Here is a 12,918-nt window from a genome sequence, read left to right on the forward strand (position 1 = left end):
GGTGTGTCTGTGCCTACCTTGACACGATCCCGGCTCCCCAAACGGAGTCCTTGGCTGCGCGGGCCTTAGAACCTGCATGGGCCGTCCTCCCTGCCCACGCGCCCCTCGCGCTTCTCCCGCGCTGGGCTGCAGCCCCCACGTGGGGTCCTCACACTGGCACGCTTTATACCCCTGCCCCAGGTAGCCCCTCCTACTCTGCCAGCCAGCGGCGCAGTGCTCACCTCCTGCAGGAGCCTCTCCGCACCCCCCTTTTCCTCAGAGAATCTTCTGTCACTGACCTATGCTCACTTGTCCGACCCTTGACCAGATGAGTAGAGACCTTATTCCACTCACTTGATATGTATCTTGAGAACGTCTCACTATACCTGGCAGTTAGTAGATAAGCCAGTAATGTTTGTTGAATGAATGTTGAAGGACAAAGGCATCATAGGCTGGATTTTGAAACAGAAGTGGAACATATCCAAGGGGAGAAAAGAAGGGAGACCATTCCAGTCACAAGGAAAGACGGAAGGTTGCATGGAAGTATGACGTGTGCACAGATAGCATATGTACAGCGAGCGCATCCTTTACTAACATTGATGATGCTATTAACACTATGAAGGTACTGATAGTGAGACAAGGACTCTTATTTTGCCCATTTTACAGACAGGGAAATTGAGGCACCTAGAGACTAAGTCACTTCTCAGGGCCCCACAGGCAGAGCCAGGTCCTAAGCTGACGTCTTACCCACCAAGCACCCTGCGGACCTGGGGCACAGAGAGAAGAGCCCTGGGATGGGGAAGGTGCGCCCGGTGTGAGGCCGGGCACTGGCGGTACGAGCCGCCTGAGGTTCTCATGCAGAAAATCACCTGTGAAGATGGTGCTTCGGGGGCATGAGAATCACACTCACCTGCGGAAGGAGGAAGCGTGCGAAGGGGCGGAGGAGAGGGACCAACCAGCGGGCACCGCCACGCTCCTGGTGTAGAATCATCTGGGCCTGCGCCGGGAGCTGCCATGGGCAAAACCACCCAGAGTCGGCAGACGTTTTAAAGTCGAAAGCCGTAACATAACACGGTGAAATAGACCAGCTATTGAAGGTGAAGAAGTGAAATGAGCCAAATGTGATTCCATTTGTAGACGCAGCACCACACGGTTTAGGACTTGGGATGGCAGTATGTGAGCTACACGGTCCGTAGAGTTCACCTGAATGAAGGGGAAAGCAGTGGTGCCATCAAACGAAATGAAACTTTGGGAGAGAGACCCCGTCTTTTTTGAGTAAGAGGTCCCTGCAGATTCCATTACAGCAGTGGATGTGCGACAACCATTCCCGGGGGCGGAAATACCGGATGAGGTGTCAGTAATGGATGGGGGGGTGGGGCCCGCTGAGGAAGCCCTCACGGAGGGCGTGATCATCCAAGGAGAGCCGTCAAGGATGGAGGTCAGTGGGGACGACGGTGGTGGAGCAAGTCCACGGAAGAGAAGTGTCAGGGGCGGCAGGTGGTGAGTGTTCCATTCAGCAGGGCACAGACAGCAGATGTAGCTCGGGGCTCCTGGCTGGGGCTGTGGAATTGGGCTTTGGGGAATCTGGAAAAAATGTGTACAATATGTGTATTTCTTGTCCTTAAGAGGAGCGCCAGAGCTTTTATTAACGTCTCAAGGGGACCATCATCCAAAGAGAACAGAACCTCCGTTCTAGGAAAATTAAGCAGTGACTGGGAAGTTTATGGGACCTCGGATCTGACGACTCCCAAGTCTGGCACTGAAGGAAAGCAAGGGGGTGGAGTGATGAGAGGCAGTAGTGGTCACAGGGCAAGTCTCAGCAGGATAGGGGAGCCTCAAAAGGGAGGGTCTTGCTGTGGGGGAGACCGAGGGTGCCATCAATGATTATTAGGAGGGCAAGGTCACAGTTCCCGAGTTCTCGTAATGGATATACATGGAGCCCCAGCCTTCTGTTGCTGAAAGAGGCCTTAGAACTTTCTATGTTAAAAGTAAAACCATCCGTAAGGCTGTGTTCATAAAGTGCTTCTGTCGTGATGCTTCTGTACCCATGACTTCCCTCGGGGATGCATTCCAGAGAAACCACTTGGCTTATCTCCTAATGTATAATATATCACAATCTTGAAATCTCCCTAACCAAATGCTCGTGAGGACAAGGACCACATCCCAAATTTCTTTCTGTATTCTCACGCTCTTGTAGCACGTTTCCCAGAACAAAATAGGGTCTCAAGAAGAATCTTGGGTGGATTGACAGTGGGCTTTGTGACGGTTCTGTTTGTATCTTTGAAAATAAGGCAACTCTCCGATGGGGTTCGCTTCGGGGGCATTCCAGTGAGTTCCAACAATAGAGGTTGTGACTATTTTAGACACCACATTAGAAATGGGATAGGGCAGTGAAGATTTGAAAAGTCAGTACAGGGCAAGAGGAGACAAAGGGGGGTGCTATCCTTTTGTGTTTTGTTCTCGTTAGGCAAAGTATTGGAGAGGAACCACGGGAGCCTGAGTCAGGATACATTGAAAACAGACTTGTGTCCTTGTGTTAAGGACCATTCAGGGAGACTCAAGGCAGGAGTCTGCCTGTGGCAGAAGATGAAGAGCAAGAACGTTCCCTTTCGTCTGCTGTCCTGGCCTGGGAAGGAAGACCTCCTTCTCCTCGCTGCATCATGTTACTTGTGAAGAGAAGCCAGCACAGGGCCTTGGTGACGTGGCCCAGAGCAAGGGAGCTGACTTTTAACTCCTTTGTCACTGTGGCTGTTTCTTCCAGAGCCGTGTTTACAGAAACACGGGTAGGCTATGAAGTCAATGTGGTGCTTCTAGAATGAAAGACCATATATTGTAGCAAGGGTTATTATTTTGTGAAACCTTTGTTAGAAACATCTGGGTCTATGCAAACACTCGAGTTATGGTCAGTGTGATGTGTATTTCTGACTGTGGGCCATGGCAATATTCTGTAAAAGAGTAAAAGCGCTTAAGAGTAGGAACCAAAATATCTTTATGTCTCTTTATGTCATTGTAGTAAAGTATCTTGTGCAGAGTAGGTGTCTGAGCGAATAAATGGGGAGGCGTGTTTTGTGAAGAACCCTCCTACCAGGTGTGCGTGGTCACGGGAGGGCAGGAGGTGAGGTCATGTGCACCTTAGAGCCACAGGTGCGGTTCATGTATGCTTGGTGCACACATGGGCACTTTTATTCCTTATGTGCAAAAATGCTTTTTAAAGCAGCTCATATGAATCGCCATAGCCTCAACCAAGTGCTCCCTAAATGTCCATTAAGTTTAAAAGATGGCGGTCGCTTTAAAAGCAATCTTTAAACAGGAGGGAGTGTTTTGAAAAATTCAGGATACTGCTAACTAAGCATAGCAGCCTTATACAATCGGGCCCTTAAAAAAGGGCAAATAACAGATTCCACTGTTAAAAAATGAGACCCGGGCTGGAAGCATGGTCCCCAGTGGACTTGGAGCCAGTGCAGTCAGGCACACAGCTACAGGCTCAGCAAGATAGAGAACACCACTGTTTGGAAAGATTTAAGGGAGCAGCAGCCCCACTGAAGGAAACAGGCCTGCTGAGCTCCAAGAGGATGCCAGGGAAAGTAGGTCGCCGGGGGAAGTAAGTTGGGGAAAGTAATGGGCTCATCTGAGAGCTGGCACAGGGTCATCTTTCTTAGTCTTTCCCAACTGCTGTGTCATCCGCAGAACTCACCTACTCCCTGTCCTTCCAAAACAAAGCCAGGGCTTTCGCTGAGGGACGCCTCGCTCCTGAGAACAAGGAATGAGGTTCCTTGAGGAATGAGAAGGAGGTCCCTTGGGGAACCAAGCGCCAGTCAGCCTCCACACCAGGTGGGCTTCTTGGGGCCAAGGCGGAGGGCGACCGCCCCCAGGCTCCAACAGTAGCGCATTCACCTTAGAAAAGCAGTCGCGTCCACACAGCCATCTTGGGTGCAGGCAAATAGATGGTAGTTTCCTATTTCATGGAGTTCACGCTCATCTGAATAGTTCACGTTTGCCCAATAGGTAAACACATTTTTAAGGGGAGCATGTGAGGGAAACTTTCTGAGAGTACTCTATGGTTTGTTAGATAGCTCACCACTTTACATTTAAAGTTTGTAGCAAAATGGGCTTTCTATTAAAGCTCAAAATATAATTTATTCTTAGAGTGAATAAATACTAACAGTACTGAATAATGACACTGAATAATGATCAAGGCCTTTGGATATTTTTAAATTCTGGCCAGAGAAGTCGGCCTCAGTAGATTTCATGGAACTGGTTTTTTACTTTGGAGAAGGACAGATTGAATAGAATCACAGTCTCTTTCCAAAGAGGCAGAGGATTCCAGACACGTGGTGAGGCAGTGGGGCCGTGGCCACCCTGCCGCCTGAGGCCCTAGGGAGGTAGTGCAGGGAGGGGTCGCGACGGGGCCCAGCTGAGGGCCACTCGGCTTCCCCTTTGCTCCTCTTTGCCCTGACAAGTTATTTATTCCTGTTAAAAAAAATCCAGTCTAGGGGCGCCTGGGTGACTCAGTCAGTTAAGCGTCCGTCTTCAGCTCAGGTCATGGTCTCGCGGTCTGTGAGTTTGAGCCCCACGTCGGACTCTGTGCTGACAGCTCAGAGCCTGGAGCCTGCTTTGGATTCTATATCTCCCCCTCTCTCTACCCCTCCCCTGCTCACACTCTGTCTCTCTCAAAAATAAATAAACATTAAAAAAAAAAAGTTAAAAAAAAATCCAGTCCACCTTTGACATGGACAGTGGTTGCTTGGCTAACAATGCTGAGGAGGGGGGAATGTGATTCTTTTCCCATTTTCCCAGCAAAGGACATTTTAATGGATGCAAACCATCAAAGCAACACACACTTCTGCCATGAACAGAAGTTTGTGGAACGTGTGTTTTAAAAAGATCCTCTCTCAAAGCACTTCACTGTGGAGAGCCCAGGCTCCCTACTGCTGGCAGGGCTTTCCCACAGGAGCTGGTGACTGAGATACAACAAAATGTGTATCTGTCGCTAATTCCTACTCCTGCTTCTTTATGTTTAATTTTCCTGCCTTGACGTTCTGCCCCTTTCCCTGTGGAAGAACCATCTCAGGAAAACCTTCCTTTTAGAGCCATGGCTTTGTTTTTTTTTTTTTTTAAGTTTATTTATTTATTTTGCATTGGGGGGTAGAGAGAGAGAGAGAGAGAGAATCCCAAGCAGGCTTTGCACTGTCAGTGCAGAGCCCGACACGGGGCTTGAATTCACAAACCGTGAGATCATGACCTGAGCCAAAACTAAGAGTCAGAGGCTTAACTGACTGAGCCACCCAGGCGCCCCTAGAGCTGTGGCTTTTAACAGGTAGATGTGGGCCACGTCTGGACGCATTTCTGGTTGTCACAGCGCGGGGGTGGGGGTGCAACTGGCACCCGGCAGGTGGAGGCCAGGCTTGCTGCTAAACACCCTGCAACACACAGGATGGCCCCACAGCAAAGAATGATCGGTCCCCACCAGTCAGTAGCGCTGGCCTGGAGAAACCCGCTCTTCAGCACTTTGCCTGGACCCGGCTCCGACTCCTTTTGCCCCACACCCAGCCTGCAGGCAGATCTCTGGATTCTCCCTCTGCGGCGCCACCTGCCTGAACTCTGTGCTCTGCCCCGTGTGGAGCCCCCAGGCCCTCAGTGCCTCCCAGCTGATGTCCTACCCAGTCCATCCAACACTGCCAGATCCTCTCTCAAGCCTTCTCTTGTGCCGGGGTCCTCAGCCCCACCTGCAGATGAGAGTCAACCGGGGAATCTGAAAATGTATGCCCCACGCTTGGGTCCCGCCCAGCTTGGCTAATTTGGAGTCTGTGTGTCCTGAGGCTGGCCATCATTTGTGTTTGAAGCTCTCTGGATTATCCCGAGGTGTGGCCACGATGGAGAACCCCCACTCCAGGGCTCCCTGCAGCTGGCAGGTAGAAGTGCAAACCCACACCAGAAGCCACACGGCCGCCACCTCACCCCACCCACCCCTGTCCCCATGTCTCCCCTTCTGCTCGGCATTTCTAGCCAAACTGGACTCCTCACTGCTCAGAACATGTTCACCGTGCCTCTCGCTTTCGGCCTTGACCCTGAGGCTCTGTGCCGAGAAAGTGTTCTCTGCTTGTCCACCCCGAATCGCCCCGGGGTAGAAACACTGCCACCCAACAGTGCCTGTCTCAGCTTCCACCTCCCTCATCACACCTCTTCTGAGTTCCCATCTGAGATGCCATCTGTCCCTGCCAGGAACCCATAGCCTTTCCACCTCGCCTCTGGAACTTAGCGCATTTGAGCATGTATCAGTGTGAGTAGTAAGCCGTCCTTACTTGCCACTTTCCATCTATCCTCCCACCTCTGATCGAACCATAAACTCATTGGATGTTCACGCTGGACCTGCTCACTGGTCCTGCCCTCCCAGCACCCAGCAGAGGCCTCACGCCTAGCTGAGGTCGGGGTATACTTGACCAGAGAGCAGCCCAGGGAATAAGGGGCCTACGCCCGCCTCGCAGCGTCCCAGGCCCTACAAACTCTCTGAGCCCCTGCTGTCACCTGCCCCAGTGACTGTGTCTCTGCAGCTGGACCGGCAGCATTCCAGGGCTTTCCTCACCTCCATGCTTTGTATCCACCTAAGAAGGGCAAATCATATTAACTCAACAGAGAAGCTCAGCTTCCTGGCTGAGTGGAGCACCGGGAGCTCCAGTGAAGCAGCTCAGAACCGGAATGCCTCCTGGGTGCTTCTAGGGCTTGAGGATGCCATTGTGTGGCAGCGTTCTGGCTGGTTTGGGAAGATCTTTTTTGTTGTTGTAATTCTCATCATCCTGCACTTTAGAAGGATGACTGTAAATGACTCATGATAAAACACACTTGCAGCATCAGAGGTGAGTAAAGCAGACACCAACATGCTGACTGGCCCGAAAAAGATGTTCTGAAATCTACGCATTAGATTAAATATAGCCGTGAGTCGAGGGTGCGCATACAGGTGTCAGGCCCTGGGTTCGCCCTGTGGGTGCTGGTTCCTGGCTGCCCTGTAAGCCGGAAATCGCCAACACCACGATGTTCTCTTCTGCAAAGTATGGGGAGGGTCAGTGTCACTGTCATCTCCCTTCAGGGGGCTGGGGACTCCTAGGGCTCGTGGGTTATAGACTGTGTTGTTACAAGGTCCTGAGCTCCCGTCTTCTTGTGGGTCTTTTCCGTTAGACGGGGAGAGAAATGTCAAGTGCACACAATTCAGTCAGCACGAGACAGCCAAAAATTCAAAACAGAAAGCAAGGCCATTCCTCGTATACACATTACCTCCCAGGTTTCATTACTATTGCCTTCTGGCATGACTTTCACCCTGTGCTGCAACCATGCCAGACCTTGCCAGGGTGGCCAGAATCCTCTTGCCATTTTGGTCGTGGAGAGTCTACACTTTATTATGTTTGGTGGCTCAGCTCCCTAAAAGCGCCAACTGGGAAAACTCAGTAGCTTCCTGTGCTTATAGCCAAGTCATTGTAGGGTCTCTCTAATTAAAAGGAGCTGGGGGCATATGTAGCTGGGGAGGGAGGGGAAAAGAGTGGGAAATGAAGTTGAAGAGAGTGATTTGGTCTGGAGTCCAAAAACCTGATTTCCAAAACGTCCGGGGTACTTCCCGGCCATGTGTGACCTCCAGTAAGTCATTCAACTTCCTCGGGCTTCAGCCTCATTGTCCTTGATGAGGGAACTCACTCGGCATAGATCCCTTGAGTCCCTGTTGCTGGCTGGGCACAGGTAAGACTCAGATAGATGGGGCCTCAGGGCTGCCCAAGGGCCAGATGGGCAGGTCCTCATCCTTGACAGTCACTGTAAAGACTGCTACACACAAGGCCACTCCCTCCTGCCTTCCCTGACAGGACAGGAGGATCAGAGGAGAGCAGGTTCCAGAATGCCAGCGCTGCACAAAAGGAGGCTGTCATTGTCATCGTAACTATAACCTGATGTAGGTCAGCCTGGAAATAAGAGGCTAGAAGAGATCCTGGCGGGGGCTGGTCTAACTTCTGAGCTGGCAAATGCTAATGTGACTTGATAGTTACTATTTAAATCCTGAGCGTTTGAGGGATTTGAAGTCTATTTTACTCAAACATGGAATTACTACAACCCAAGAAATTATTTCAGGTGCATGTTTTAAGTCAGGCTTTTCATCTTGCACTGTAGGTGGCTGAGTTTGTACAGTCTCTTCTGGGCTGTGAAGAACACGCCAAGTGCTTCAAGAAAGAGGTAAGAAATGCAAAAAATTGTATGTATTTCCATACTTCTGGACCCAGAAGTGCTTTGTTTTCATCTACGTATGTGTAAATAAGAACGGGCTGGGTAGGCAGGATAAAGGGGTCTGGGCAGGGAGGATCCCAGTGGTGCCATCAGGCCCAGGCCCTTTGACCTGCTTACGTTCAGCTGGGCTTTGGCACAGAATGCTGTGGTGCTTGGCCCGTACAGTGTGCTCAAGAAGTAGACTGTTTGCTGGAAGAATAAATGAACATGTCAATTACTTAATCCTTACATGTGTTGTGAAGGCCCTACCATGATGACTTTAGGTCCCACTGAGGAGGAAGGATTCCCGCCATGAACCCCCTCCCAGGGAGGGGAGAGGATTTGTCTACTCCGAGGTGAGAGTGGGACCTTCCTGTACATCCCCGCTCTGCACCTGCTCCAAGAAGAATGCAGAGGCCACAAAATCCTTCCATGGGGCTTCTGCTTCCTACCTCCCTGTTGGTTGGGAATGTACCAAACTGCTTAATGTTTCTCCTGGAATTAGTAGCCATAGCTCTAGGGACCCCAGAAGAAACCAGCTACAGAATAATAGTGCAGATATGGTGGTTACTGTTTATCGCGGGCTTGCCCTATGCTGGACCCTGTGCTAAGCACTTTACAACGTCTGTTCTTGGGTCCTCACAAGAACCTATGAAGAAGCTGAGGCACAGCAAGAAAAGGGCAGTCAGATCCCGGCCTCTATCTGTGTGATTCCAGAGCCGCCATCATGGCTCCAGAAGTCTCCAAGAAAACTACACTTCTAGAGACTCCAGTGTGTAGCACATCCTCCCCCTCTGTAGAGGTCAGGGCATGAATGGATCAGGGAAAATACTCTCGGTCCTGGACCCCCCTGAGCCGGGCCTCCCCAGTAACTGTGCATCATGGAAGAGGGCAGTATGGTAGCAGTGTGTGTAGCTGCCAATGGAAACATGAGGTTCGACCAGCAGGTCTCGGGTGTGGTTGGCCTGGCCTTGCACATAGGGGTCGATCCCTACATTAAGCAATGCCGAGGACCCACCTTGTCCACAGGTCAAGTTGCAGGTCAAGTTGCTCCCGCCTGGCTTTTATGACCAGCAGTCCCTCGATGGGCAGATCACTTAACCTGTCTCATCCCTCTTCTGTAAAACACAGACTTCCTCGAGGAGACCTTTAAAGATTAGGATTAGTGTGTTTCAGTGCCTAGCAAAATGATCCAGGTATTCTGTTCTCTAAATGGATGATTCTTCAACAGACGTTATCATAAATGCACAGGAAGCCTTTTAACACTTCCTTAAAACTTTAAAACTTTAGCCTGTCACTTACATTTTAAACTTGGATTTCAAAACTGGGGTCCCTGGGGGAATCCCTACTTCCTCAGTGAGACATTGACACTGCGAGTTTGTACCGTTAATTAAAAAGGGTTAGAACCACAGTGCTAGGTTCAGGGAAGGGTGTTACCATAGACAAACCTTTCATTCTGTCTTCTTGGGTCTAGAACCAGCAATCTTTCTGCGCCAGTTTCTGTAAACAGGTGATGTGGGTGCCGGACACGCCCACAGTCCCTTCGACTCAAACTCTGAGAGCAGATCCCAGTCTGCTGTGGGAAAAGCCTGCATGGGGGTCACTCACCATCCTATGAATCTTGGGAAAGCTATTACATGTCAGACCACAATGTCTTAAAAGTTAATAAATAAAACATTTATTTTGTATGTATTTCTGCTTATAGCATTTATTATATAAAAAATTTAATGCAGGAAAGTTCAAAGGAGAAAGCAAAAATCAAACCACTATTCCCCCAGAAAAATCTAACTTTGCTTCACGTTTGGCATAAAGACTTCAGGTATTTTCACTGTGTATATGTATACATGTGGTCGTGCAGGTTTAATTTTACAGGTTAAAGCTAAGATCTTTCTATATCATCATGTCATGCTTTGTCACTTAACCATGGATGAAAACTTTGCTAAAATCATTAAGTGTTTCATTGAGACATGAATTTCGGTGACTGCCTGGTCCCCCAGCCGAGGCGATACCAGAATTTATGTACTTCTGCCATTTTTGAAATGCTGGGTTGTTTCCAATAAATAACACTAGAATGTACACATTGCAACTCGGTTCTCTTGGGAAAAATTCCTGGAGATTTACTTGGTGAATGAAAGCAGGCTATTTTTAAGGTTCTTGATATAAATTCAGGAGAAGATTTTTGAAACATAAGAGTAGAAATTTAACCTGGCAACCATGAGTGTATCTTGAATTCATATTCAACAGAGTTTCGGGCGACAGCACAGAGCGGGGCAGAGGTTGGGACCCCGTGGGAGAGGGTGCCGTCTTTCTCTGCCGTTGGAGAGCTCTGCAGGGAGGACAAAACCGTTCGGTGTCACACAGCTCAGCACCCAAAAGTTCCCAGAGGGTAAATGGTGTTTCTTTACTTGCAGCAGATCGATGGCAAAGCCTTCCTGCTTCTGACACAGACGGACATCGTCAAGGTGATGAAGATCAAGCTGGGTCCAGCACTGAAAATTTATAATTCTATCCTCATGTTCAGGAATTCCCAGGACCTCACTGAAGAAGATTCTCTCTCAGGCCAAGAAGCCAGAGGATAAACACACCGCCTGAACCGGCCAGGGCACCAGGACCTGTTCTCCCAGCAATAAGATTGGCCTACGTTAATTTGATTTTAATATCCCCATGGTCATATCCATATTTAGTCTGGACCTTTTAAAGTGGTCGTGGTTGAGATGTTCAGAGGGTTTTGATGGCTGAGCCAATGCCAAGGACGCAGAGGCCCGCGTGTGGTTTAGGAACATCTTTATCGTCTGCGGGGTCCTTTCAGCTCCGATGCGGTGCAACGAACAGACCAAAGAAGCCCACACATACACATTTCAGCTTTCTCCTTCACCATTTCCCATTTTTCAAGCATGAAACTCTCAAGTGGTAAAATATGAAGAGAAACAGCATTCCCAATACACTGTTAATATTCTCACCAGAACATCTGAGCTTGGCCCAGATTTGCCATCTGGGTGCAGTGAGTCTAAGAGATAGAGGCCTGGTGCTTTAAAAAGACTTGATGTGGGATTTTTGTGTACTTTACTCAGGAAAGTGTGAATCTTTAAAAAAATAATAATAATAAGCACATGTTTTCACGATTCATTAATTCTCCTTTTTGTCCCATGAATCGTTTCTTGTTGGCACTCCCAGTGTCTCCCACAACGAGCCCAGGAGCACCAGAACACTCAGCCTGGGCATTTAGCGGAAGCTGATCGGACCATCCCAAGGACCCGCGCCTGCTAGCAGTGTGTGGCAGGCTCTCTTTGGGGGCACAGGGAGACCCGCCCTGCCCCTGACACAGGCTCGTGGGCCAGCTACCCTCCCACCCCAAACCCTCCTGGCTTCCGCTCCGAGGAGGCCTCAGGAGGGTTGGCCCCGCGCTCTCTCTGAGCAGGTGTGCAGCTGGGTTCTATCTTTGTAGAGTCACAGCACTGAAAGGCAACATCTCTAAAGTAGGGAGCTTGGTAGCTGTGAGTCATTTGAACAATTCTGATTTCTGGTCAGACCTGACTTGTTTTGTGTAAAGTGACTATATCTGAGACTCCAGCAACTTCGAAAGACAGTCACCAACTTTCCTACACCCACAGTCAGCTGCATATGCCCCGGTGGAACTGGAGGTCCATTGTTTCCTGGGGGGCGGGAGGAGGAGACAAGAAACAGACCACACCCATTTGCCTCTTTAAGAATCTCATGGTTGAAGAAAGTTGATTCAGCTTGGAGATTCTCAAACTGTAGCACACTGAAGAAAAAAAAAATCTTCTGTAAGAGGTGTGCACACGTGACATTTTTCAGACCTTTACCTAAATGGAATTTTAATATATTATTAGTTCATGTCAATTTTTGTCTTCTATGGAGTTTTGTTTGCTGTTTGTTTTCTGCTTTGTGTGTGTGTGTGTTTTTTAATTTTTAGACTGCCATGTATAATTCCTGCTTCTGCTGTGTTAAAATTTAATATATTTTAAATGAGAATAAACAGATAAAGAGTAAACCCCCCACATCACTGCCTTAATGAATATGTTGCTATCACCTGTTCCCATGCCACAACCTTTGCATTAGCCACCAAAGAAGTCAGCCTTTTTTGAGTACTTGGGATAGGTTTCCTTAGGGAAGCAAACTCAGCTGCTAATAAGAAGTTAAAGTGGAGTTTTTTAAATTAAAAAGAACCTCACAATTGCTCATTGTATAGGCTCCATGGAAGACACGAGATGCATGTTTCATGTATTTTTTTTTAATGTTTATTTATTTCTTTTGAGAGTGGGGGGTGGGGGTCGGGGTAGAGTCAGAGAGAAAATCCCAAGCGGGCTCCACAATGTCGGCACAGAGCCCGAGGCGGGGCTCAATCTCACTGACGAGGAGATCATGACCTGAGCCAAAACGAGGAGTCGGATGCCCAACCAACTGAGCTACCCAGGTGCCCCTATGTGTTTCACATATTTAATACTTGTCATTTCAACAGAAGGATCTAACAGAACAGACAACACCAAGCCAAATGAGAGTTGAAAAGTTGTGTTCCTAAATGACAGTGTGATCAGGCAGAGCTCTATCCAGGTACGTAGGCACCTACCGGACACCCGACTTGTCACCCAATACCTTCACCCTGTCATACTCGAAAGGAACTCAGATGGCCTCACCCTAGTATCCTCACCCGAGTGAACAATAGCCTATCAGCAGAGT

General features: G+C 49.1%; 1 protein-coding gene across 8 annotated transcripts in view; it reads left to right on the forward strand.

Annotated features, from left to right (window-relative positions):
* The window catches only part of L3MBTL4 (L3MBTL histone methyl-lysine binding protein 4), a 448,782-nt gene extending 436,571 nt beyond the window's left edge, over window positions 1-12,211 (forward strand). For 4 of the 8 annotated variants that reach the window (XM_042909930.1, XM_042909929.1, XM_042909913.1 and 1 more), the window contains 2 exons: window positions 8,128-8,190; window positions 10,632-12,211. In XM_042909930.1, the coding sequence (XP_042765864.1) occupies window positions 8,128-8,190; window positions 10,632-10,799 (231 nt within the window). In that variant the 3' untranslated portion in view covers window positions 10,800-12,211. The remainder of the gene's footprint in view (window positions 1-8,127; window positions 8,191-10,631) is intronic. The other 4 variants (XM_042909916.1, XM_042909917.1, XM_042909918.1 and 1 more) reach the window with 2 other exon arrangements.
* Window positions 12,212-12,918: the final 707 nt, after the last annotated feature.

Source organism: Panthera leo, chromosome D3, assembly GCF_018350215.1.
Source record: "Panthera leo isolate Ple1 chromosome D3, P.leo_Ple1_pat1.1, whole genome shotgun sequence".
NCBI classification, from domain to species: Eukaryota; Metazoa; Chordata; class Mammalia; order Carnivora; family Felidae; genus Panthera; species Panthera leo.